This window comes from Agelaius tricolor, unplaced genomic scaffold, assembly GCF_023055355.1.
Source record: "Agelaius tricolor isolate 1412-34295 unplaced genomic scaffold, bAgeTri1.0.p SCAF_25, whole genome shotgun sequence".
NCBI classification, from domain to species: Eukaryota; Metazoa; Chordata; class Aves; order Passeriformes; family Icteridae; genus Agelaius; species Agelaius tricolor.
Genome location: NW_027269285.1, coordinates 8230607 through 8253289, shown reverse-complemented (window position 1 = coordinate 8253289; position 22683 = coordinate 8230607). Strand labels below are relative to the sequence as shown.

At 46.7% G+C, this 22683-nt stretch overlaps 1 protein-coding gene across 8 annotated transcripts in view; it reads right to left on the bottom strand.

Moving 5' to 3' along the window:
- Positions 1-5035: 5035 nt before the first annotated feature.
- GTF2IRD1 (GTF2I repeat domain containing 1) overlaps positions 5036-22683 on the bottom strand; it is a 71089-nt gene continuing 53441 nt past the window's right edge. For 4 of the 8 annotated variants that reach the window (XM_071447589.1, XM_071447591.1, XM_071447586.1 and 1 more), the window contains 8 exons: positions 20103-20286; positions 19347-19375; positions 13324-13371; positions 9242-9319; positions 7394-7586; positions 6905-6942; positions 6064-6200; positions 5036-5292 (listed from right to left, as the gene is read on the bottom strand). In XM_071447589.1, the coding sequence (XP_071303690.1) occupies positions 5218-5292; positions 6064-6200; positions 6905-6942; positions 7394-7586; positions 9242-9319; positions 13324-13371; positions 19347-19375; positions 20103-20286 (782 nt within the window). In that variant the 3' untranslated portion in view covers positions 5036-5217. The other 4 variants (XM_071447590.1, XM_071447587.1, XM_071447588.1 and 1 more) reach the window with 4 other exon arrangements.

Below are 22683 nucleotides of genomic sequence, written 5' to 3'. Positions count from 1 at the left end.
TTATGGTTCTCCCCATTTCTTCTTTCACCTCTCCATATCTGGCCTTATCTACCATCAGGCCCACAGTTTGTTTGTAAAAACACCTCCTTCTCATTGCTTTCACCTTTATGGACAGTGGCTTTTCATAGCCTGAGTTTCTGCACACCTGCAGCTGGAAGAAAGTCTGTCACCCCCTCTCAGCCCCTTTTGAATGATTTTTTATTCTTTTAGCACCACGCATATTTATCTCCTGCAACTCAGGATTATTCTGCAAATCAAAAAACTAAATCAACATACACCTCCATTCCACTCCTTGTACAAAGCAGCATTAATTGCAAAATGGTCAGTCCCATTAACACATCACTTTTTGAGATTGCTTGGCTCATACATCAGCCACCAAGCATGACAATATTCAACCAGTTGTTTTCATGTCAGGGGATCACATACACACCCCCCACCCCACACCTTTTCCAGTTCCTTAAAACACAACTCAAGGGGAGATTTTGGGAATTCCTTCTCCCAGGAGCTATGAAGATAGTCCCACACCACATTTACCACCTTACGAAAAAACCTTTCTATGCCTTTAAAATGTTTTTAAAACCTTTTACAATTTTTTAAAATAACCTTTTACAACCTTTTAGTAACTTTTTACAACTTTTTCCAACCTTTTCCAGGACTGAAATTGTGCTATGGGCATTCCTGTGTTAGCTAGTGCATGATCTTACATATGCCAGCACAGTTACAAAAACCTCTGAGCCCTGCATTGCTTCTGTTAACCACTTCCAGTTTTCCAATTAGCTGGGGACTTGTACTCCCTTAAAAGTACACTTTCCTAATTAGCTGGGGACTGGAAACCTTTTGATACTCACTTATGTAGTTTTACAATAATTTTTAACAGAAAATAACAAATTATATCATTACTTTTAAAACCCAATTGTATTATAGAGCTCCATTTCTGGAGGGATTCTCTGCTGCAGCTTATGGTTAGATATAATTTTATACCCTCAATAATGCCTTAATAAAACCCAGAGGTTCTGCCTTGAATTCATTGGATTATAGGATCAAAGGATTTCCCTGAAAAGAGCTTTTGATGCACACCAGAGTCCTCCATCCTGTAAATCCAAGGAGTATCAAAAGCATTGTCCCATCTGGGGTCACAAGTAAATTGTTGTCAAAATCATCAGGATAAATCAAAAATCAATCAGGATAAATAAGAGTCTCTAACACTGTCTTTTCAGTGTTAGGGAGTAAGGCATTATTTTATTCTTGGCCCAGAGGTGTGTGTGGCTGACAAAGTTCTGGCCTCCACACAGATGCTGATACAAGTCCTTTTCACTTATTTTTTACATTTTTAGCAAACAAAGAAATTAATGTTCATGGGTTCTAAGTTACATAATTCTTTTAATTAATTAGCATTCTATCCTTTATTGGTTATGGATTTCTTACTCTTCATGCTAATTTGATCCACATTCTTTAGTCCTCTTATCATCTTTTTCTAAGATAGGGGGTGTCCAACTTTCCAGGCCTTAATCTCTTCTGTATCTTCTGGTTACTCCAACGTCCTAGAAGGGTTATAAATTTAAGATCCCATGTGTCCAATCTTCAGCTCCCTTTGGCTTTGTTTATTGAAGCTTGTCAGGGTGGGTTTTAGCAAACTTAACATTTCAGTGATTTAATGATCAATGTAACAATAAGAGCCTGCAAAGAAACTTAATTAGTGCTGGCTGAAAGGGGGCACTGCTTGGAGTTAATTAAAACAACTAATTAAGTTAATAGTTAGGAAAGTTCTATCATTTCCAACAACAAGCAAGCATAGGCACCAGGGCAGGAGTTTCCCACCCCAGCCACAGAAAATGGAAAATGGATGTTGTGGCCCTGCAACTCTTCAAAATCCCAGCAGGAATTATTGCTATTCACTGCTCAAAATGCATCTGTCACCAGAACCCAGCAGTCTCCAGACCCAGCTGGGGGGCACTGGAGGTGCCAGGGGGCTGCAGATCTTCCCAGCTAAGCAGATGGAGCAGGGCACAAGCTGCCTTTAGTGAGTGGGGCTCAGGGGCTCCATATCATGGATCAGGAAACTTGGGGAAGAAAACTTGAGCCCAGTGTTGTGACTCAGCCCAGCCCCAGTGGCACAGCCAGCCCTCCCCTGCCCCATCCTGCTCACCAGGCTCTGAGCTGGGCATGCTGGTGGGGGAGAGCCTCTTTGCTCAGTTTCCATTTACAGCCTTTATCATTCCATTCAGCTCTCTGAACGAAATCATTAGTCCCCAGCACAGTTCCCATTCCTAATTTAACTCTGGTGCTTGCATTCACCTCTGCCTTTTGGCAGCATCATCAGAGCCTGTGTGGGTACAGCACTCCAGCCCCCCACCCTGCCAGAGCCTCCAGCAGCAGCCTCAAACATCCCTGTCATTGCTAAACCAACACCTTCAGTGTCATGGCATGGCTAAACCATGGCAACACCTTCAGTGTCATGGACCATGCCAACACCTTCAGTGTCATGGCATGGCTAAACCATGCCATCACCTTCAGTGTCATGGCACTGCTACACCATGCCATCACCTTCAGTGTCATGGACCATGCCAACACCTTCAGTGTCATGGCATTGCTAAACCATGCCATCACCTTCAGTGTCATGGCATTGCTAAACCATGCCAACACCTTCAGTGTCATGGACCATGCCAACACCTTCAGTGTTATGGCACTGCTACACCATGCCATCACCTTCAGTGTCATGGACCATGCCAACACCTTCAGTGTCATGGCACTGCTACACCATGCCATCACCTTCAGTGTCATGGCACTGCTACACCATGCCAACACCTTCAGTGTCATGGCATTGCTAAACCATGCCAACACCTTCAGTGTCATGGCATTGCTACACCATGCCAACACCTTCAGTGTCATGGCACTGCTACACCATGCCAACACCTTCAGTGTCATGGACCATGCCAACACCTTCAGTGTCATGGCATTGCTAAACCATGCCATCACCTTCAGTGTCATGGCATGGCTAAACCATGCCATCACCTTCAGTGTCATGGCATCTTTTATGTCCTCAACACAAAAAAATAAAATATAATAAGTGTGCCCTCTTATGAGACATCTGCTTGCTGGGGGATAACCTGCAAAAAAGCCCTTTTCAGACATTTGGGAAGACAAAATGAGTTTTTATCTCTGAGTCATGTTTCCTAACTTGAGATGCCACAGGTTTGAATATCAGGTAGAAACAAGAAACTCTCAGATTTTGATGCCAACTGTTCAGATGTTAAACCATATTTCTTACTGGGGTCACTGATACAGACTTCACCACTTTTGTGCCATATCCTACATTTACTTGGGATTTTGTTATCTTGTGTGATCATTTACATCTTAACTCCAGAGCAAATTCAAGTCCAGATCCAGGAACTGCAGCTGCCTTGAAACATGTCTACTGCCCATCAAATAGCACTTCTACCCAGCATCAAGTAACACTTCCATGCCCTGTCCAAAGCCTTCTCATGGCCTGAAGAGACACAGACTCAAGCAGAGTGAACACATGTAAAACAGATAGAGCAGCAGATTCCACTCAGAAAAACTGTCAGGAGTGATTTTGACCCTCTGTCTGCCACCACCTACCCACTAGGAGGCCACAGCTGCTGCTGTTGATGCAGGTTTGCTGTGACAGGCCTGTGGTGACCCATCCTGGAGAGACACCCAGGAGTGAGGCCTCATATCCCTGTTTATAATGACTCCAAAGCTACAAGGCCCAGGGCTCCTGCTTCACTGGTGGCTCATGCTGGGCTGCATTTACCTGCACACAAGCCAGGATGTTTCTTCTTCTTGGTTTCTCACACTGACATTCCCACAGTGTTTCACCCATGCTCAGCTGTCAGCAGGCACAAAGCACAAGTTAAACACATGCAGAGGGAAATAACAGCATTTGCTTCTGCTGCCAAACTCCAGGAATGGAATGGAAATATAAGGGCAGGAATGTCAAATTATATTCCTCAATTTATTGGTTTGTTTATCATATGGGGGAAGGTGGTCCAGGGTACATGGAGGAGTCTGGGGCCACCATGCATGCACTCAGCATTGCCACTTGCAGTGGTCCAGTGTTGTGGAGCCTGTGGAGCATCAGTGTGATCAGCCTGCAGAACAGGAGACACAGGGAGGGGGGACCTTCTTGCTTAGAACCACCTGAAATGTTGTAGCCAGGCAGGCAGTGGTCTCTTCTCACAGGTAACAAGAGATACAACAAGAGGAAATGGCCTCAAGTTTTCCCAAGGGATGTTTAGATTTGGTATTAGGGAAAATGTCTTTGACAAAAGGGAGGTCAGGCATTGAAATAAACTGTCCAGGAAAGTGCAAGCACCATCACCATCCTGCCACCATTCAAGAAAGGTGTGGATGTGGTCCTTAGGCATGTGGTTTAGTGGTGAACATGGCAGTGCTGGGTTCATGGTTGGACTCAATCTTACAGATCTTTCCCAAATTAAACAATTCCACTATTCTATTGTGGGACCTTCTTTCCCCAAAAGGCATCAAAGCCTCCCATAAAATCACAGAATGATAATCATAAAGCCATCAATCATGAAGGACTTCAGTGGCTGAAAATTTTTCCTGGTTCAAATGCCAGTTAAATGCACACAGTGCAATCTTTCTGTGCCTTTCCAAGTCTGGGATGGCAGGAGACTTGACACAGGAGGGCTTGGGGGGATCTCACCTCTTGGGGGGGCCTGAAACCTCCTTCCTCCTTAATCCAAATGTACTTTGGCTTAGGAGCCAACAGAACTCATGGGTGAAGGTGACTGATGCTTGGGAGGCCTGGCTCCCTCCTGTCACCCCTGCAGTTTGGTACCACTCCTCTGGCAGCCCTGTACATGAATTTTTACACCTTTGAGCTGAATTAAATGAAGCATTAAAACATTTCAGACCTCTTGGCTTCAGGCACTGATGACACTAAAGATTTACTGACCTGCCAAAGCCCAACAAGGCCTGTCCAAGGGGTGCCCTTCTGCCCTTATTCTTACCTTTAAATGTTATTTATCAATAAGATATGCAATAAAATAAGTACTTTTAAGAGCAAGGCAACACTTTTTATTTTTATTTAAAAAGGCCTTGATGGCAGGAATATAGTGTAAAAATCATTGGAAAAACTAAAAGGCATCGATACATATTGGAATATACACTTTTTACATAAATTACATTTATTTATTTTTTCTTTCATTTGAGGTTCTTATTTGATATTGAGGTCTAATAGTTAATAGGTCCTGGGATCTGGACGTTTAGACCACCATAGTCTAACATGTACATGTTCATGGGCCATTGCTGAAAGAGAGGGAGAGAAAAAGAAGGCAAAAGTCTCCGTTAGGACACAACACAAAACCATGCAAACATCAAATCTCTGACATGTTCCAACAACTGGCTGTTGCTCTCACTTTCCAAGTAAGAGAAAAGAACCAACCCCAAACCAAAACACCATTAGCAAACTTGACAAAAACCCTTGAAAGTTTTTATTTTTCTTGTGCATTTTTGGGAAATTTTATTTGGTATCATCCACAACTGAAGCCAAGCCCTGAAGGAGTGCAGTTGTATGCATCTCCCTGACTTTATCTCCTCTTTTTCCTGTTCTGTGGCATTCTAGAACTCTGCATTGCTCCCAGAACTGAGCTAGAGGTACACCCAGCACAGCCTGGACTGTGGGGAAGCACCAGGTTCTGCTGAGGGGCACCACAGACCCGAGATGATGTCACCAGCACTCGTGTTTGAACGCAGGGGGGTGGAGGGATTTGCCTGAGCCTGTCTCAGGTGCAGCACCCACTAAAGCTGAGCACCCTGAGGCACACTGCAGGAATGCAGGAGAGCCCCTGGGGGTGTCAGGCTCGCTCTGCTGACCTCCCCCAGACGAACCCTGCAGAAAAGGACAGCCCCACAGGTGTGTCTCCTCCTTTGCCAAACCTGCTCGTGCCATTTTACATCACACTTTATATAGTGTTTGTCAGGTGCAGGGAGGTGGTGACAGCTCGAGCAGAGCAGAGCAGCATCCTGAAGCAGAAAGATAGGTAGGCAGTAACCCCCCTAATATCTGGAAGGCTTTACCACAAGCGAGATCTGATTTGTTGATGATGTAGACTCCATATTGGAAGAAGAGGAAGAGGAAGAAGAGGAAGAGGAAGATACCGAGTTCCCTTCGGAGATCCTCTTCCGCTTCCGTTTGGGAACACTGATGTCTTTGTCTGCAAGGAGAGAGGGAAGGCGTGAGGTGCCCAAGCCCTGAGAGTGCTCCCTACATCTGGGGACTCCTTTTGCCACTCTGCCCTTGCCCTCCACGGAGCATCCCCTGCTGTGCTGCCACTGGGGGCACAGGCTGGGCCTCCACGAGTGGCACAGAGCTGCCAGCTTTGCTCACGCTGCAGGCATGCTCTGCCTTGCCACATCTCCCTTCTCTATGCACCCACCTCTTTTCATAAAACATAGGATTGTAGTTATCTCTAGGACTGCTAATCCTGACATGTTTGATTAAAACTGTTTGAGATTTATCAGGATGACGGGACAGAGAAACACATTCCCAGTGATGACAGAAAACTTTGTTGCCTTAGAAATTCAACTGCTAAATGATGGCTCAATTTAAGGGCTTTAACCAGGGAATAAATTGCTCATGGTGAGTAAATTGCTAATGGGAGAGGGATGATCACATCCTGCAGAACATGCTGAAAGTTTGAGCCAAACAGCCCAGTCTTCCCACAGCTCACAGAAGTGGAATCCTCCAAGAGGATAGTTTACTCTGGAACAGATGCTGAGCCTAACTTTTTGTAGGTAGGATCTTCTCCCCATGCTGCCTTGGGGATGTGGGAGGTTCAAACACCACCTCACAACTCCCATCCATTTTCTCTCCCACAGTGCCAGGAAAGCCACAGTTATGTCCCAGCCCTTCCCTTACCTGTTTGTTTGGCCTCAGTGCAGATTTCAGCAAATGGCCTGTGGAAGACACAAGGCATGAGTCAGTGGTTTCACCCTGTGTGCCTGCCTGTGCTGGGACACAGCCCAGACCCTGACCCTGAGCTGACTCTTCCAACACCCCCTTGTGTGGAGAGGGGACTTGGAGCATCCCCAGTGCATCCTGGAGAGAAACAACCTGAAAGAGCTCAGCTGGGTCCCTGAGTTACCAGCCCCCATGTCACATCCCTTCCAAACATCACCATCCCAAACTGCACAAGAAAGAGGGAACAAATTGGCCCTGTAACCCTTCACTGTGCCCACCCATGGGCAAGAACCACAGGACAGTGGATGCCAGGGATGGAGCAGGTCCTCCACAGGTGTGTGGTGGCTCTGGTGGCCTCAGGGTGAGTTGCTCTGCTTATGGCTGAAGAAGCAAGGACAACCCTTAACAAACAGAAACATCCCCCACCACAAAGGTGGGAAAACTTACTGGAGCTGGTTTATAATCACTATTCGGATGCTCTCCCGTGCCTTCAGGATCTTCTCCAGCCGATGAATGTCGTAGGTGTTGGGATTTCTGAACGGGATATCGTCCGGCAGCCCCGTAACCTCCACCGAGTCAGGACTGTCCCTGATGAGTTTATAGGGCACCATGACAGGCCTGTTCAAGCCCAGAGCCTCTCCTGTAAGGGCAGAACAGAGGACAGCACAACAGCTTTACCCTGCAGGGTTGGAACCCAGGACATTGCTCTGGCTGCCCTGGAGGACTTGAGCCCCTGCCAGGGGGCTCAGAGACCTTGACATGCAGCCAAAGACACCTGTGGCCTTGATTTTAACCCATGGAAACATTTACCAACCTTATATGAAGATTTACAAGCCATGAGAGTTTAAATAGAATGTAGTTAATTTATCACAGGGTGAAAAGTAGAATTTTGGGGTTTTAGAATGAGGGTTCAGAAGCCAAGATGGAGGAATCTGGGCATGTCCTGTCCTTCTTCTTTCTTCTTCTTAGCCTCCATCTTCTGCTGTGATGGTGGCAGTTTTAGATGGGTTTAGAGTAGAAACACACTGTCTATCATAGGTGATAGGTATTGGAAAATTATTGTAAATAAAGTACTCATAGTTTTTAGTATAAAAAGATAACACCACCCCAAGGTATCAGTATGCCTTTGACTGACTTGCTAGACAGATCTCAGCAGGTCAGGATAAGAATGTTATAGATAACAGAAAATAAACAACCTTGAGAACCAGAGCCAAGGAATCCTGACTCCTTCTTCAATCTCAGGGCTGGGAAAAAGAGACTTTCTGACACCTTGGGGTCATCTTGAGCACAGAAACCCCGAGACTGCAGGGCTCCAGAGCCAACCAACTGAAGGACCAAGAGCCCTGGGGGACACTGGGATGCCATGGCTGCTGTGGTGCCCAACCTTTGCTGCAGTCACGTCCCACCCAGCCATTTTACATGTACCTGCCCAATTTATTGTCTGCTCTGTTAGTCTCTATTTAGAATTCTGCCAGGAGCCTCGGGTGAGTTCAGAACACACACACACACTGCCTCACTTGCCCAAGCCCATGGCTGGACCAGCAGCAGCAGCATGCAAGACAGCCCAGGACAGAGGGGAAATGGAAGAGATTTGCCCATTTCCTCTTGCATCTGTACATCAGCAGGTCTGGGGGTCACCGGGGTGGAGTATCAAAGCCATCATCATCATCACATCACATCATCACATCACTCCTGCCCATTTCTTGAATCAATTTATCTCTTTAGCCTCCACAACATGCTATGGCAGTGATACAGCTCAGTTTAATTTCTTGCTGCATTAAAAGTCAAGGTTTACTTCCTTGTGTACAAGTAAACCTGCTGCTCACCTCTCTGGGTACCCCTTCATTTCCTGCTCACTGGGGAGCAGAGAACATCCCTAACTCCTGTGCTGTTTGTGACTGTAAGAGCTCCCACCTTGCATCTCTGCAGCCCCCAAACCTGAAGCTGTTAGTGGCTGCACAGCCACATTTCTGGCTTTCCTCCCACAGAGTTTGTCCCATCAAAGGCTGACATCAGACTGAACAAATCCTGCTGCTGTGCTGGATTTTGCCATAACCCCTTCCCCTCTCCAAGGATGAGCTGTCAACAAGAAGGGAATGGTCCCACCTGCCAAGAGTGAGACACAGAAACATCCCTGGGGACAAGCTGTAACATGGAGCAGCAGGACAATATCTGTGCTGCAGCAGCTGCCATGGGCTTGGGCTATAAATAGAGGCCTTTGTGGAAATAATTTTAACTGTGGCTGCTCTCAGCAGAACCAGCCTCACCCTGTGATGCCTACAAGCAGAGACTCACCGTATTTTTCATTGAAAAGCTCTTTCACTTGCTCTCGCAGAATCACCTTCTCTCCAAGCCTGTTGGCATCATCCTCATCTGCAAAAGCAAGAAAGAACAGGGGTCAACTTCACTTGTTTCCTTCTGAGCCTCTGGAAAACCAATCTCACTGACACAATGCAGGACAGCATCCCTGTCCCTCTGGGCCTGGGAACACCTCAGAGGTGCTGCTCTGTGCTTGCACCCTGCCACACCTTCCAGAGCTGGGCAAAGCAGCTCTAAAATGCTGCCAGATCTCCATTTGCCATGTGCTGCCACAGCTAAAAGCATTTTACATCTACTTTTCTGGTAAATGACTAGAAAAAATGCAAACCAGTGAAGACTCAAGCCCTCAGTGCCATGAATGCTCCCACAAGGGACATCAAGGAATGAGAGAGCACTTTTTTGGCTAAGCTCCTGAGTGAAGTATTGTTTTATAACATGCCATATAATCAGCTTGGCTTTCCTAGCTTTTTTAATCATCCTCATTGTGCTAAACAGTTTCTCTTCCATTCTCTCATGTCAAGCAATGTGCCTAAGCCAGTAGATTTTTACACTCAGCTATTTGGCATCCTCAGGAGGCTCCAGGACAAATGATTGGGGTCATGACCTTAACCTCTGACCTAGAGTCAAATGACCCTAACTCTAACCTGTCCCTTTAATGCCTTTTTTCCCCCAGAGGTACAAAGTACCAAGTGAACACACCTTATGTGCCTCTTGCTGTAGTCACCCCAGCAAGCTGGGATGCACAAAGCAGGACCAGCTCAGTGGGGTGGACCCCACCTTCTCTCCTCCCAAAGAAGATGCTCACTGTCACCCAGGCTGGAAGCCACTGGGTAAAAATCATGGAACCACTGCATGGTTTGGGTGAAAAAGGACCTTCTAAGACCATCCAGTTCCAAGTTCCTGCCATGGTCAGACATGTGCCTTACAGACCCAGTGCCTTGTGCTCTGTGCAAGTGCTGGCTCAGGTGATGGTGGAGGGTGGCTTAAAAGGGTAGAAAGAGGTGCTGGAGGTGCTGCCCAAATCCCATCTTTAGTATTGGCATCCTTAGGTGTCTCAAACAACATTTAATCAGTCTTTCTGTTAATGCTTGGAGCCAAGAGGTTTGAACCCAGCCCTGAGCACCAGGCAGCTGAGGGCATTTTGGGGGCAGAGGGTGCCAGGAGACCTTGTTCAGGCCCTTGTTCAAAGCCCCTTTCCAGCTCTCCTGGAGCCTCTTTGGGCACTGGAAGGGGCTCTAAGGGTCTAGACCAGACTCCAGCTACTCTCCCTAGAGCCTTCTCTTCTCCAGGTGAACACTTCACTGTCCCAGCCTGGCTCCAGAGCAGGAGTGCTCCAGCTCTGGGTGAGTTTGTGCCTCCTTTGCACCCATTCCAACAGATTCAGGTTTTTCTTGTGCTGGAGGCCTCAGCCAGATGCAGTGCTTCAGGTGGGGTCTCACAAGAGCTATTCACAGTGGGCTTTTACAGCATCCAGGTGAATGAACCCTGCAAACCTTGGCATGAGGGATCAAGGCATCCTCTGCCCCCAGGCTGCAGCTATTCAGTTTCATTTTGAGCAATTACATGATTACGGTTTTTTATTATTTTGAGCAATCATATGATTTTTGTTTTGGTTTCAAGCAAACACATGGCTGGAAGTTTAGTTTTAAATGCAAGGTGAAAATCCACTGCAAGTCCCTGCCCCTTGCATGGGACTGATTTCAGTGCAGAAAGATCCCATCTCACATCTCAGCCACTCTGCTGCTGTGGAGAGAAGATGGCAACCTCAAACCTCTGCACCCTGCTACTGCAGGGTACAGCCTCAAAAAAACCTCTTCTCCACCTGGAAAACAATTGCTTTGCCTGGATATTACACACACACAAAAAAAACCCCAAACAAACAAACAAACAACCCCAAAAAAGAAAACTAAAACCAAAAAAACACCAAAAAACCCCAAAACAAAACAAAAAACAACCCAAAAACTTTCTGCAAAGAGAGCTCAGGGGCAAGTTGTGCTTCAAATCCAGAAATGACAACAAAGCAGCTTGAATGGCATGGAGCAAAACATAAATACAACAGATGGAGATTTCTAAGTGATGCCTTGCAGTGCCACCCTGGAGGCCATGGAGGACCAGAGGGGAGAGCCCTGAGGGCTCCCTCTGTGACTTCCTTGTCATCACTGCTCAGTTTCTGGGCTGTACATAGTACCTGTATGGATGTGTAGATGGTAGCAGACAAAGACACACCAAAATTCAGTGTTCTCACTCATTTAATTGTCTGGGACTGAAAAATGCAGCAGGTCTTTCCTTTCTGCTCCTGCCCCAAGTGACCCAAGTGCATGAAAAAAGATCCCAAGGGATCTTGGTTTTTTCCACCTTGAGGTGGGCACTACTCCCAAATTCCCACTCAAGGACACAAAGAAATGTCATGAAAATCCTGGAACTGAGCATGCAAAACAGTGAAGCCAAAGAGGAGCCTCTGGCCAGTGGCACTGCTTCCCAGGGACTTACCCCTCTGTGCCCAGGCAAGAGGGATCTCCATCTCCCTTGGACTTTACCCACGTAGGTTTGGAATTAATCAACTCAGGGAGTAAACTGAAGGAAGAAGTAAATCAAGGAAGCCACTAGTGCTTCTGAAATGTGCTGAGTCCTTCCCATAAAGCAGGTTTATCCATGCTGCTGGCTTCAGCTCTGTGTTATCTTTTTTTTTAATTAAAATAGTTGATTTTTTTCCCCAATTCTGCTTGCCTGAAGTCAGCACCTCTGCACTCCACAGGAATTTACATACAAGTGGTCACATTTTTAAAGCACCACTTACTTTTTTTTCTATAGGACTTGTCAGAGCTTAACATTTCTTTGAGAGACACCAAGCTGCTTTTAGTAATTATAAAAACTGAGGTTTAGGTGTCTGCTGTTGGGCAATAGAATCCAAACCACTGCTTATTCTTCTAGTGACTCAAAAACCCACACAAAACCAAATTCAAGGTATCCCATGGATAAAAATAATGGTTCTGTGTTCATGATGTCATGTGCAGAACCTTGATCTCAGTGGTGAAGCCACAGCACAGGTGGGCAGGGTACCCAATGGTGCCTCCTTCCTTCCTTCCCATGCCCTCAAACACTGCTCAGGGGGATGCCTGTCCTCTGTTCAGCCACTGTTCATGGAGTAACAACCTCCTGTTAGCCAAAGACTTGTCCTGAAGCCCATTTCATCAGGAAAACTGTCACTGCCCAACACACCTCACTGAAAATATGGCTCAGATCCTTTCTGCAGGCAATCCCAGACTCATCAAAGAGATGCTCAGCTGGCAGGCTGAGGGCAGGCTCCTTACAGCAGCCTGCCCTGAATCCTAAGAGGAGTCTTTCCCCTTCCAGCCCTGAATCCTAAGAGGAGTCTTTCCCCTTCCAGTTGCCATGGCTGCAGTTCAGTTTTACCCCTGTGTAAACCCAGAACAAACGTGCTGACTTTCCTGAGGCTGTTCTGCAGTAACTCAGGTTTAAATGCAGTTTGAATTAGCTTAAGATATGTATATTTTCAAAGCAGAGCTATAAACTTGTGGCAGCAGCAATTAACACCTAGACCCCCCAGCCAAGATCCCAGCTGGATCTGCTGTAGCTATGCCATGCCCAGGCACAGCTCAGCCCTTCCTGACTCCTGTACATCAGTCTGTCTTACATCCCTGGAGCCTTCATGGCTACTCACCAGCCCTGACCCAGAGTCTGTGTTAAAGCAAAGCAGAAACAACCCCAGCCCAAGCCCATGGAAGCTCTCCTTATGAATGGCAAGTGGATTTGTAACAAATTAATTGCTGGGACACGTGGATGAAGATGAGGAGAACATGGCAGGTTGGTTTGGCTGGAGCGATGGCATCGGTGCTCAGGGACTACAGCAGCAGTGCTTGGAAATGCAGAAAGGATTAATAACAACAATAAAACACTGTATCAGTCAGTTCTGCATACCACAGAAAAAACAATACCTGAAATTTGGGGGTTTTAGACATTTTCATTCCCATATTAAAACACAAGTAAGAGCATTTCTTGTCTGCTACCATCTACGATGCACCACCTGAGCTACGTACCATTGAGAGCAGCATAGGCTTTTTCCAAAGATGTTATCCGTCTAGGGGCTACAGCACAAGGTAATGGGAGACAAAAAACAAAAAAAGAGAAAGAAAAAGAGATCCATGAGTGCTGCAGCTTGGTTTCTTGGTCACAAACAAAAGCAAAACCCAGGATTAAAATTCCTCTGGCCCCTTGGCACAGTTTTGGTAGCTAATAACTGCCTGGTAAGTTATTTACTGGTGAGCTGGGCTCTCCACCTCATACCAGGCCCTGCTTTGCTGGAATGTGCTTAAGCCTGCAAGCGTCCCTTTGGCTCTCCTGAGCAGCTCAAGGTCCACATGTGCATAAGGATGCATGGCCAAATGACAGCATTTATGGCATGTGCAAGAGCAGCAGCAGCTGCCTTGCACAGCTGTTCCAGTGCCAGAGGAGAAAAAAAAAATCTCATGTTAAAGCAGATGAAAAGCAAACAGGGAGATCATGACAGTTCTGCATCAATAGGAGAAATGGGAGAAAAGGAATCCCTAAGGAGAGGCTGGTGCTTGCCACTGACTCCTAAGTGATCAGTGACATAAAAAGAAATTATCTTCCTCTGGAAAAACAGCAGGGATGGGACTAAGGCTGGATTTGCATGATGGGCAAAAGGAGGAATGAAGTGGCTCATCCTGCTGAAGTCACAGCCACAGGGAGAGCTGTGGAGAGGTCAGGGCTGCAGCACCAGGGCAAGGAAGGGGCTCAGAGGGGAGGCTCTTGATGCCAAATTGCAGTGATCTGACACCAGCAAACAGAAGGGGACTTGGGAGACAGCAGGAGCATGTGTCCAAATCTCCTAAGCAGAGGCATAAGCAATCTGAAGTAGCTCCAAATACCTAGCTCAAAATACATGTTCCCCATTTCAAGCAGGCTCAGGAGAGCAGCCACTGCAGCACAGAGCTCTGCTGGTCCCTGCAGGGGGAGGAGAGCCCTTCAGTTCAGCAGCTCAAAGGAACAGAAAAACCATGTGGCTCTGCCCAGGGCAGCTGCAGGCACTGAGCTTTGGGTGCAGACCCACATGAGCTGGGGCTCTTCACCCCTGAGCTGCAGGAAGACAAATTCTGCCACAGGTAGCTGCAGCAGTGCCACTCTGTCATGCTGCAGGATCCTGCCCCAAAATCAGAAATAATCTCTGCAGATTGGTGCCCTAAATCTCTGGTGACACCCTGTGGGCAGCACCCACTGCACTAATGCCTACGTGTGGGAATCCACAAAATTAGAGGGAAAATTAGAGGGTTTTCGGGAAAGCTGCAAAAGGCAGGCCTCAGATACAGCAGAACTGTGAGTAGAGCTAAAGCAGCAGCCATGAGATTGGTCAGCAGAAAAATTATTTAAACTGTAGAAAAAGCAAGGGCAAATAGAACAATGGTCTGTGTATTAACACTTGTCTAGAATAACTCTCTAAGCTGCAGAAAGTTTATCTAGCAAGATATTAGGAAGGTTAAAGCTTAATAATGGAGCTCTGTGCATTGTGTTTTAAGGCTTACAAGAGGTATTGTATTTGAAATAAGCAAGCATTGTTTAACCAAAGGTACCTGTGCTTATAGTGGTTGGATAAAACTACTGTCAATGTGCTTTTGCTTTGTGGGATTGGTCAAGAAGCTTATAAAGTGAGTTGTAACATTAAGTTTTTTGGCCTGCTGCCTGGATTGTGAGCTGCTGGCATCTTCCCATTGTTGTAATCATGTAGTGAGACTGATGCTGGAAAATCAAACAGCTCAAGGTGCTTTCCACAGCAGCCCCGTCTCGTCCAGGTCTGTAAAGAGCCCCCCTTGCCAGTGTCACTTATGCAGAGGGGAGGAGATGCAGATGGGCCATGCTGGTGCTGGGAAAGCCAAGCTGGAGTCCAAGCCAAGAGGGAGCAAGGTGCTGGCAAGGCTTCTGTCAAGGAGGAATGCAGGCAGGAGCACAGGCAGGCTGCAGGCAGCAAGGGAGAGAACATATGGCAGGATCTTTCCAATATGGCTCAGAACTGGTTGAGAAAAGGCAGCATGGCATTTCCTTTGCTTGGCAGCAACTCAAAGGCTTTTGCAGCATTTCAAGGTGCTGTTATGAAATTACCTTAAGAAAGGTAATTCAAATTTCTTGTCCTGCTAACTGAAAGGTGGCATTCAGCCCTGAACCATAGGAAGCATCCCACCAGGTTCAGGGCAACTGTCCTGCAAGGATGGAATGGCACTCATCTCACTGTCTGATAAGCACCCTGAAAAATGAGGGGGTTGGGGTCTCTGAAGGACACAACAGGATGTGAGGGTGGTGGAGAGCAGGAGGAAGCAAAGAGCAGAGTGAACACAAGGGCTTGGATGAGCTGGGTGATGGTGCTGCCCTCTGGACAGCAAGGATGCCACACACAGAGGCAAATGGGAACAGGAGACCAAAGCTAGGGAAAGAAAAAGGTGATTGGAATCCCAAACATGCTTATAAACAGGCTTTGAAGCTCCACAGCTATTCACTCCTGCTTGAATTTTAACCCTCATAATTATCCATATATAAAAATATATATTTTTATACACAAACACACACACACACACATATATATTCAACCTGCCTGAATTTTCACCTTAGACTAGATACAGTGACCAGTTGAACACTCAAAAATAATCACCCCAGGCCTGGCTGGTGGGTTAAAAAGGGTTGGGGGGAGAAGGGAGATGGATATGGACTTTGAAAAGCAACCTGGTGATGGAGCAAGATGTGCTCAGCCCTCATCACAGCTTTCCTCTTTTCTATTTTTCTTGCTAGGAGTTTCCAATGCGAGGCACATCTCATCAAAGTCTTGAGGAGGATTGTGCTCTTGTGATTAAAAAAAGAAATAAATATATATATATATAAAGGATGCCTGGATGTGTGGGTTTTTTAATTAAATAACACTGCCTGCCCTACTTTATTAATTGGAGTATGGAAAATAATCTATCATGATGGTAGGGAGCTTGGGGAATAGGACAGATGGAGCTGGTCTACATTTTCAATCAAAGCACATTAAAATTAACATACAGAAAGATTTTTTTGTGTGTGTATGTGTGTGTGTGCTAGATTACTTATGCTTGATAGTATTTTTCAAAGGCTCATATTAAGCCAGTTTTGTATCTGTGCCTCAGGAAAGAAAAAACAAAAGGATGAATGTAGTGTTTATAGCACTAGAGCTTCACCCCTGCTCACTCACTCCTGTTTAATGCTGAAAGATCATGCTGCTTTCAAAAAGGGGTTTTGAAAGGCTCTTCTGCAGAGCAGAGCCCAGCAGTGTGGAGAAGAGGCACTGGAAATCAAAAGGAAAACCCCTGGATGCCAGGAGGGTTGTGCTCCTGGGCTGAAGGCCCTGGGGAGGCCATGCAGGTGAAGGGCTGGCACTGGTGGCCTCAGGGCCATTGTCCCGTCTTTGAGAGGCTGCAAACCTGCACTCCTGAAGGGCTTTTTCCCAAAAAGAGCCTCATTCCCTGCAAAATCCACCTCCTTCTGCAAACAGCATCCCTGCAGGCACACAGCCCCCAGCTGCTTCTGCACTAGCAACTCCCCCATCTCCCATTCAAGGAAAAATACCACCTCAACATACAAATTACAGATTATCTGGAGAAAAAAAAAGCACATGAGGCACTCAGATTATATTGAAATCCTTTCACCTGTTTCTGTTACAGTTCAAAATGGGTGTCCCCAAAAGAAAGAGATCTGTGGTCCTGCAGTTACCAGCAATGCTCTTTGCAATTGTGCTGGTTTTGCAGCACAGCAATGCAGGAGGGGCACAACTTTAAAGCATATTAAAGCCCATAAAGGTTTAACCTAAAAGGTTAAAGGTTTAACCTAAAGGCAACTAAAATCACTCCACAGTGATTTTATTTTAAAATTACATTAAATTTCCCTTTTTCCTAAACACATCTACACTTTGTGTAATTTTTTAGCCAAAATGATCCACAAAGCCCATTAGCTCTCCTCACATTTATGATGTTACCTCCTGAGCTTTCCAGCTTTTAGAGACCTCTGCAATGCCATACCTGGGAGTAACTACTGCTTTCATTTTAACCCTCCTCTGTGAAATAAAAGTGATTTTCATTGACTGTATTTTAGTGCCAAGCATGCTGCTGCTCTTCATTTTACATTACAGAGCTTCACTACACAACATTGAAGACTATTTAATTTAAATTTTTAGTGACCTATGGCTAGTTGGAAATAATTCATTTTGTTAAGGCAGATGAAAAGCAATCAAAGCCAAGGCAGTGACTGCATCACTGTACTGCCACCAACCACTTTGCTGTAGTGGGGTGGAAAATCAAACAATGGGTTAATTGTTGCCAGTGGGGATTAGGGAGGGGCAAAATACAATCAGCTCTTTTCTGGGAGAGACATTCCAGTGGTAATCTGACTACTAGAAAATACTTATGAGCCCTGAAACCATCTCTGAAGATTTGGGAAATATGGGAAATTGTCTATAACAAATTGAGATGTTAAGTAAGAAAAACCCCTCACCTGTATCTACTCTTATTTAAAACCTCAGTGGGAGGAGAGGGAGTGAAGCACCCAGCCTGGCAGGGATGCTGTGACCTGCTGAGCCCACTGAAATACACATAAAATGTGTCTTTGGGTTTGTGCTGGAAGGCTGGTCTGTGAGGGGAGCATTCAGCTGGAGGAGGAGGGAAAAAATGTGCATTGAAAAAAAAAATAAATTTCCTCTCCATCTCTTTTTCTCAGGCTGTGTCTCCCAGCCAGGTAGCAGCCTGAAGTATTTCCCTTCTGAAGTGCTCCCTTGTTAATGGTGTGATTTGTGTCAGATCAACATCTCTTATCAGAATTATACTGTTCATAGAGGGGGAATGGAAACACAAGACATGGCTGGAGGAGTGTACACAGCCATGGAATTCTGTGGAAAACCAGAGTTCTGCAAAGCTTGTGCTTCAGTGAGGGCTCATTTTAGGTCCAGCTGATGGGAACTGGCCCATTGCTGCTCAGGACCAAAAGATACAAATCTAAGGCCAAGTTCAGCAGAGGTCTTGGGGGACCTCCCTGTCCTTGGCTGGGCCCTGCACAGGGACACAGAATTGAACACATGGACCATGCCTGAATCTTCCTAGAATTGAACACATGGACCATGCCTGAATCTTCCTAGAATTGAACACATGGACCATGCCTGAATTTCCTACAATTGAACACATGGACCATGCCTGAATTTTATTGACAGCTCACCTTTTGTTAGAGCTCTAACACCTTTCTGCTATTCCCAATAAGGGCATATAAATGTTTTCCTGTCTGTCATATTTGTCTTTCCTAAATTGTGTCATTGCCATGGAGGCTGGCCAAGGAAATGGGAAGCCATGAATAAAGATGACAAGGTTCTTTGCACCCATCTGTGCTCTTCCAACAGTTGTAATTACAGACATTTAAAATCAAGACAGGTTTTTACCCACATTTCTGACAGCAACTCTCTTTTCTGAGCAGCCAAGAAATGAGAGACAGCTACTGCAGGGACTGACAGTGAAGGACATGGCTCTGGGATGATGATTTGAGCAGCTGGGTATGGAGTGCACCCTGGACACTCTGTCCTCTCCTCTGCCATGTCTTCCCTGCTATATCTGCCTGTGGAATGCTCAGGAGCTGGAGTGGACCTTCACTGCCATGCTGCTGCAGCCCAGAACGCACCCTTGTGTTAATCAAAACCTTCCCTCTCCACCCAACCCACCAGCTCTTTACAACACTGATTTATTTTAAGAAAACACTTAAGAAACTGGGTGCTTTCTTAAATACAGAAAACAAATCCTTGCCCTAGATTAGCTCTTGAAAAATGCCATCATTTCAGGGCAACAGCAGCGGTACTGATGGGTGCTGCTGAGGCCAACTGCCTCAGGCAGCAAATGCACCAAACAACAACAAAACCCAAAGTGGGAGAACCCGGGAAAGTGAAGTAGAACAACCTTCCTCCAGCTGATAAAATTATTGCTTGCCATCCACAGTTTACAGCTCCCTGAGCACCACTTAACACCTAGTCAATGCATTGTTTAGGCAAAAAGGTATCATCTCTTACCGGGTTTGGGGATGAGTCCTTGAAAAGGCCTGTGAAAAAGAAGGAAAAAAGGAGATTTAAAATGAGATGGTACCAGGAAGCCAGCATGCCTTGGCTGAACAACCTCCTGTGGCCCGTGGAAGGCTGGGATCAGCCTGTCCTGCACACAACTCATGTGGGACCAGCAGGAGCTCTGTGGGGATGAGGTCCCTGCTTGGGGGATGTACCTCATGCCCCATTGATAAGAAGACAAACAACATGGTCCAGCAAAAGGATGACAGAGCCACTCTTAAGCCCATTTTCTTCCTGACTCACCTTAGTGTGATACATCACTGAAGTGCTTTTCCCTCCCTTCCCACTTGTGTCCACCCCCTTTGGCTGTGAAACACAGAGGACCCTGCCAGGAGCAGAGGCTGCTAAAGCACAGCAGGGCTCTGAGCACTGCCCTGCATCAGCAATAATCTGTCTCAAGCCTCTAAAAAAAGGGGCTGGGATTTCTGTGCCTGGAGATCAATCACACCAAGCACCTTCTTGTCCTGCCACTGCCTTCCCCATCACCTCCTCAGGCAGAGGATGGGAAGAAGGCAGGAGTGTCTGTGTTATGGTCCCCTCATTTCTGATGAACCATTAGCTGCCACCTTAATTGCTGTCTTGGGGGACTGGAGGCATTTACAGGCCGGCCCCACTGGGGCTGCAGAGCAGGGAGTGCCTTTAGGGGGGCTCCCTCCTCTCCCCCTCTCTGGCTCCACAGCATGGCTGACACCTCTCACCACATACCTTGTCACAGTGAACTTGATTTTATCAGCAACAGCCAGTATCCTCTCCAGGTTCTGGGAGCCAAAGGTGCAGGGCTTCCTGAAGGGGATCCCAGGAGGCAGCCCCTCTATGATCACCGACCCTGGGTTGCTCTTAATGCGCTTGTAGGGCACTTGCACAGGGTATTTAATCCCCAAGGCCTCACCTAGGAGAGAAGTGAGTAGTAATTAAGTAGTGAGAATGCCAGGGATGCCATTTCTGCTGCAGCTCTGGCTTTAACAGAGCCCTACCAAGCTCTTTCCCCAGCCCTACACCAAGGCACAGCACAGTGTGAGAAGGCTGCTGAGGCACCAGGTCAGCCTTAAATCAAGGACCAACATTTTCAGGCTGCCTCCATGATGGCAGTGGAGGGGTCCAAACACAGGCACATGTGTGCAGCAGAGCTCATGGGGCTGAGGAGATGCAGTGCCCTGCATCATGATGCCCATGCACTGCAGTGGGAGGGATGGGAAGCTGCTGCTCTTTGTTTTGGGATGTTATCTGGAGATAACTCCACAGCTATGATCCCTCTCTTAAGCCTGGCTGTGGGATTGAGGTTACAATTTCCCTGCAAGTACCTGGACAAGTCTTACCCCTGCTGGAACTTCAGTACATTGGTGACATCAATGTGTGGGGCAACAGAGCAGAAGAAGGTTTTGAGAAAGGGGAGAAGAATCCAAGTCCTCCTGAAGGCCAGCTTTGCCATAAAGCAAACCAAGGTCAAGGGACCTGCCTGGGATATTCAGTTTTTAGGAGCAAAATGGTAAGATGGATGTTGTCAGATTCCAATGGATATGGTCAACAAAACAGCTCTGTCCTCAGCAAGCAGCAAAAAGGAAGCAGGCTTTCCTTGGGTGCTATTGGGTTTTGGAGGATACATATTCCAGATTACAGTCAGATTGTAAACTTTCTCTATCACATGGCATGGAAGAAGAACAATTTTAGGTGGGGTCCCAAGCAACAATAAGTTTTTGAACAAATTAAACAGGAGATTGCTCATGCAGTAGCCCTTGGTCAGTCAGGACAGGACAGGATGCAAAGGATGTGCTCTGCACCACAGCTGGGGAGAATGGTCCTTCCTGGAGCCCTGGAGAGATTCCAGAACAACCCCTGGGCTTCTGCAGCTGGGAATATGAAATATCTGAGGGCAGCTACACCCCAGCTGAAACAGAGATCCTGCCTGTTTCTGAAGGGGTTTGAGCTGCTTCAGAAGTGACTGGCACCAAAGCAGAGCTGCTTTTGGCACCCCAGCTACCAGTGCTGGGCTGGGTGTTGAAAGGAAAGGCCCTGCAGCACACACTGATGCTACAGGGACTGTGTGGATAGCACTGATCACACAGAGAGCTTGAGCAGCAAATCCCAACCACCCTGGGATCCTGGGAGTCACCATGGACTGGCCTGATGGTGAAAATATTGGATCATAATCATTGAATAGAAGGTGACATGTGCTGAGGAGGCCCCACCATACAACCAGCTAAAAGCAATACACTCTCTTCACTGACACTTCTTGTCATATTGTAGGGACTCAGTGAAAATGGAAAGCTGCCATATGGAGTCACATGGTGAGTCACAGAAGCTATCAAGGAACACTGTGGATCAAGTCAGGTTGCTGACTGAGCTGAAAGTTGTCCAGCTGCCTCTAGATACTGCTAAGCAAGAGAAATGGCCAGTGCTCTACCTCTGCACTGACACAAGGATGGCAGCAAATGCTCTGTGGGGGTGCCTGGACCAATGGAAAATGGTTGGCAGTACAGAGGGAAACCCACCTGGGCTGCTGAAGTGTGACAAGACATTACTGCCCAGATTGAGAAGGGAGCTGTAAAGCCTGTCATTTTAGATACAGACATACAGGAGAACTGGGCTACTGCAGAGTATCACAATGGGCAGGTGCATTGGGCTGCCAAGGTTAAAGCATTTCTGGCAGATCTGGCCTGGCAACATAAGGGTAAATTATTTCTAGCTCAGTGACACCTGACACCTCAGGTCATCAAGGAAGAGCTGCAACACACAGATGATTTCGTGATGGAGGTGTGGACATGGTCACCATCTGCCAGGTTATCCAAGACTGTGAAACATGAGCTGAGATCAAAGCAAGCCAAGTGGGTAAAGCCCCTGTGGGGGGCAGTGCTCTAAATATAAGCATGGGGAACCTGCCAGATTGATTGCATCACACTGCCTGAAACCTGCCAAGGCGAACACTACGTGCTCACAGTGGTAGAAGGCACCAGTGGATGCTTGAGGACCTACCCTGGGCCTCACACCACATCCTGTGCCTTGAAAAGCAGGTCTTGTGGCAGCAGGGCACACTGAAAGAATTGGGCTGGGCAATGGGACTCATTTTAAAAATATCCTCATTGACACCTGGGCCAGAAAGCTTGGGATTGGGTGGGTGTATCATACTCCCTATTGTGACAGCAGCTCTCTGGCCACAGAGAGAAACAGACCATGGCAGGCACCATGCTGGGAAAGGCTGTGAGAAGATCAGAGAAAAGAATGAGAAACAATTCTTAACCTGCTGCACCTGTTGTTGTGAACATGTGGAATGTGTTATGGAGATTTGTTT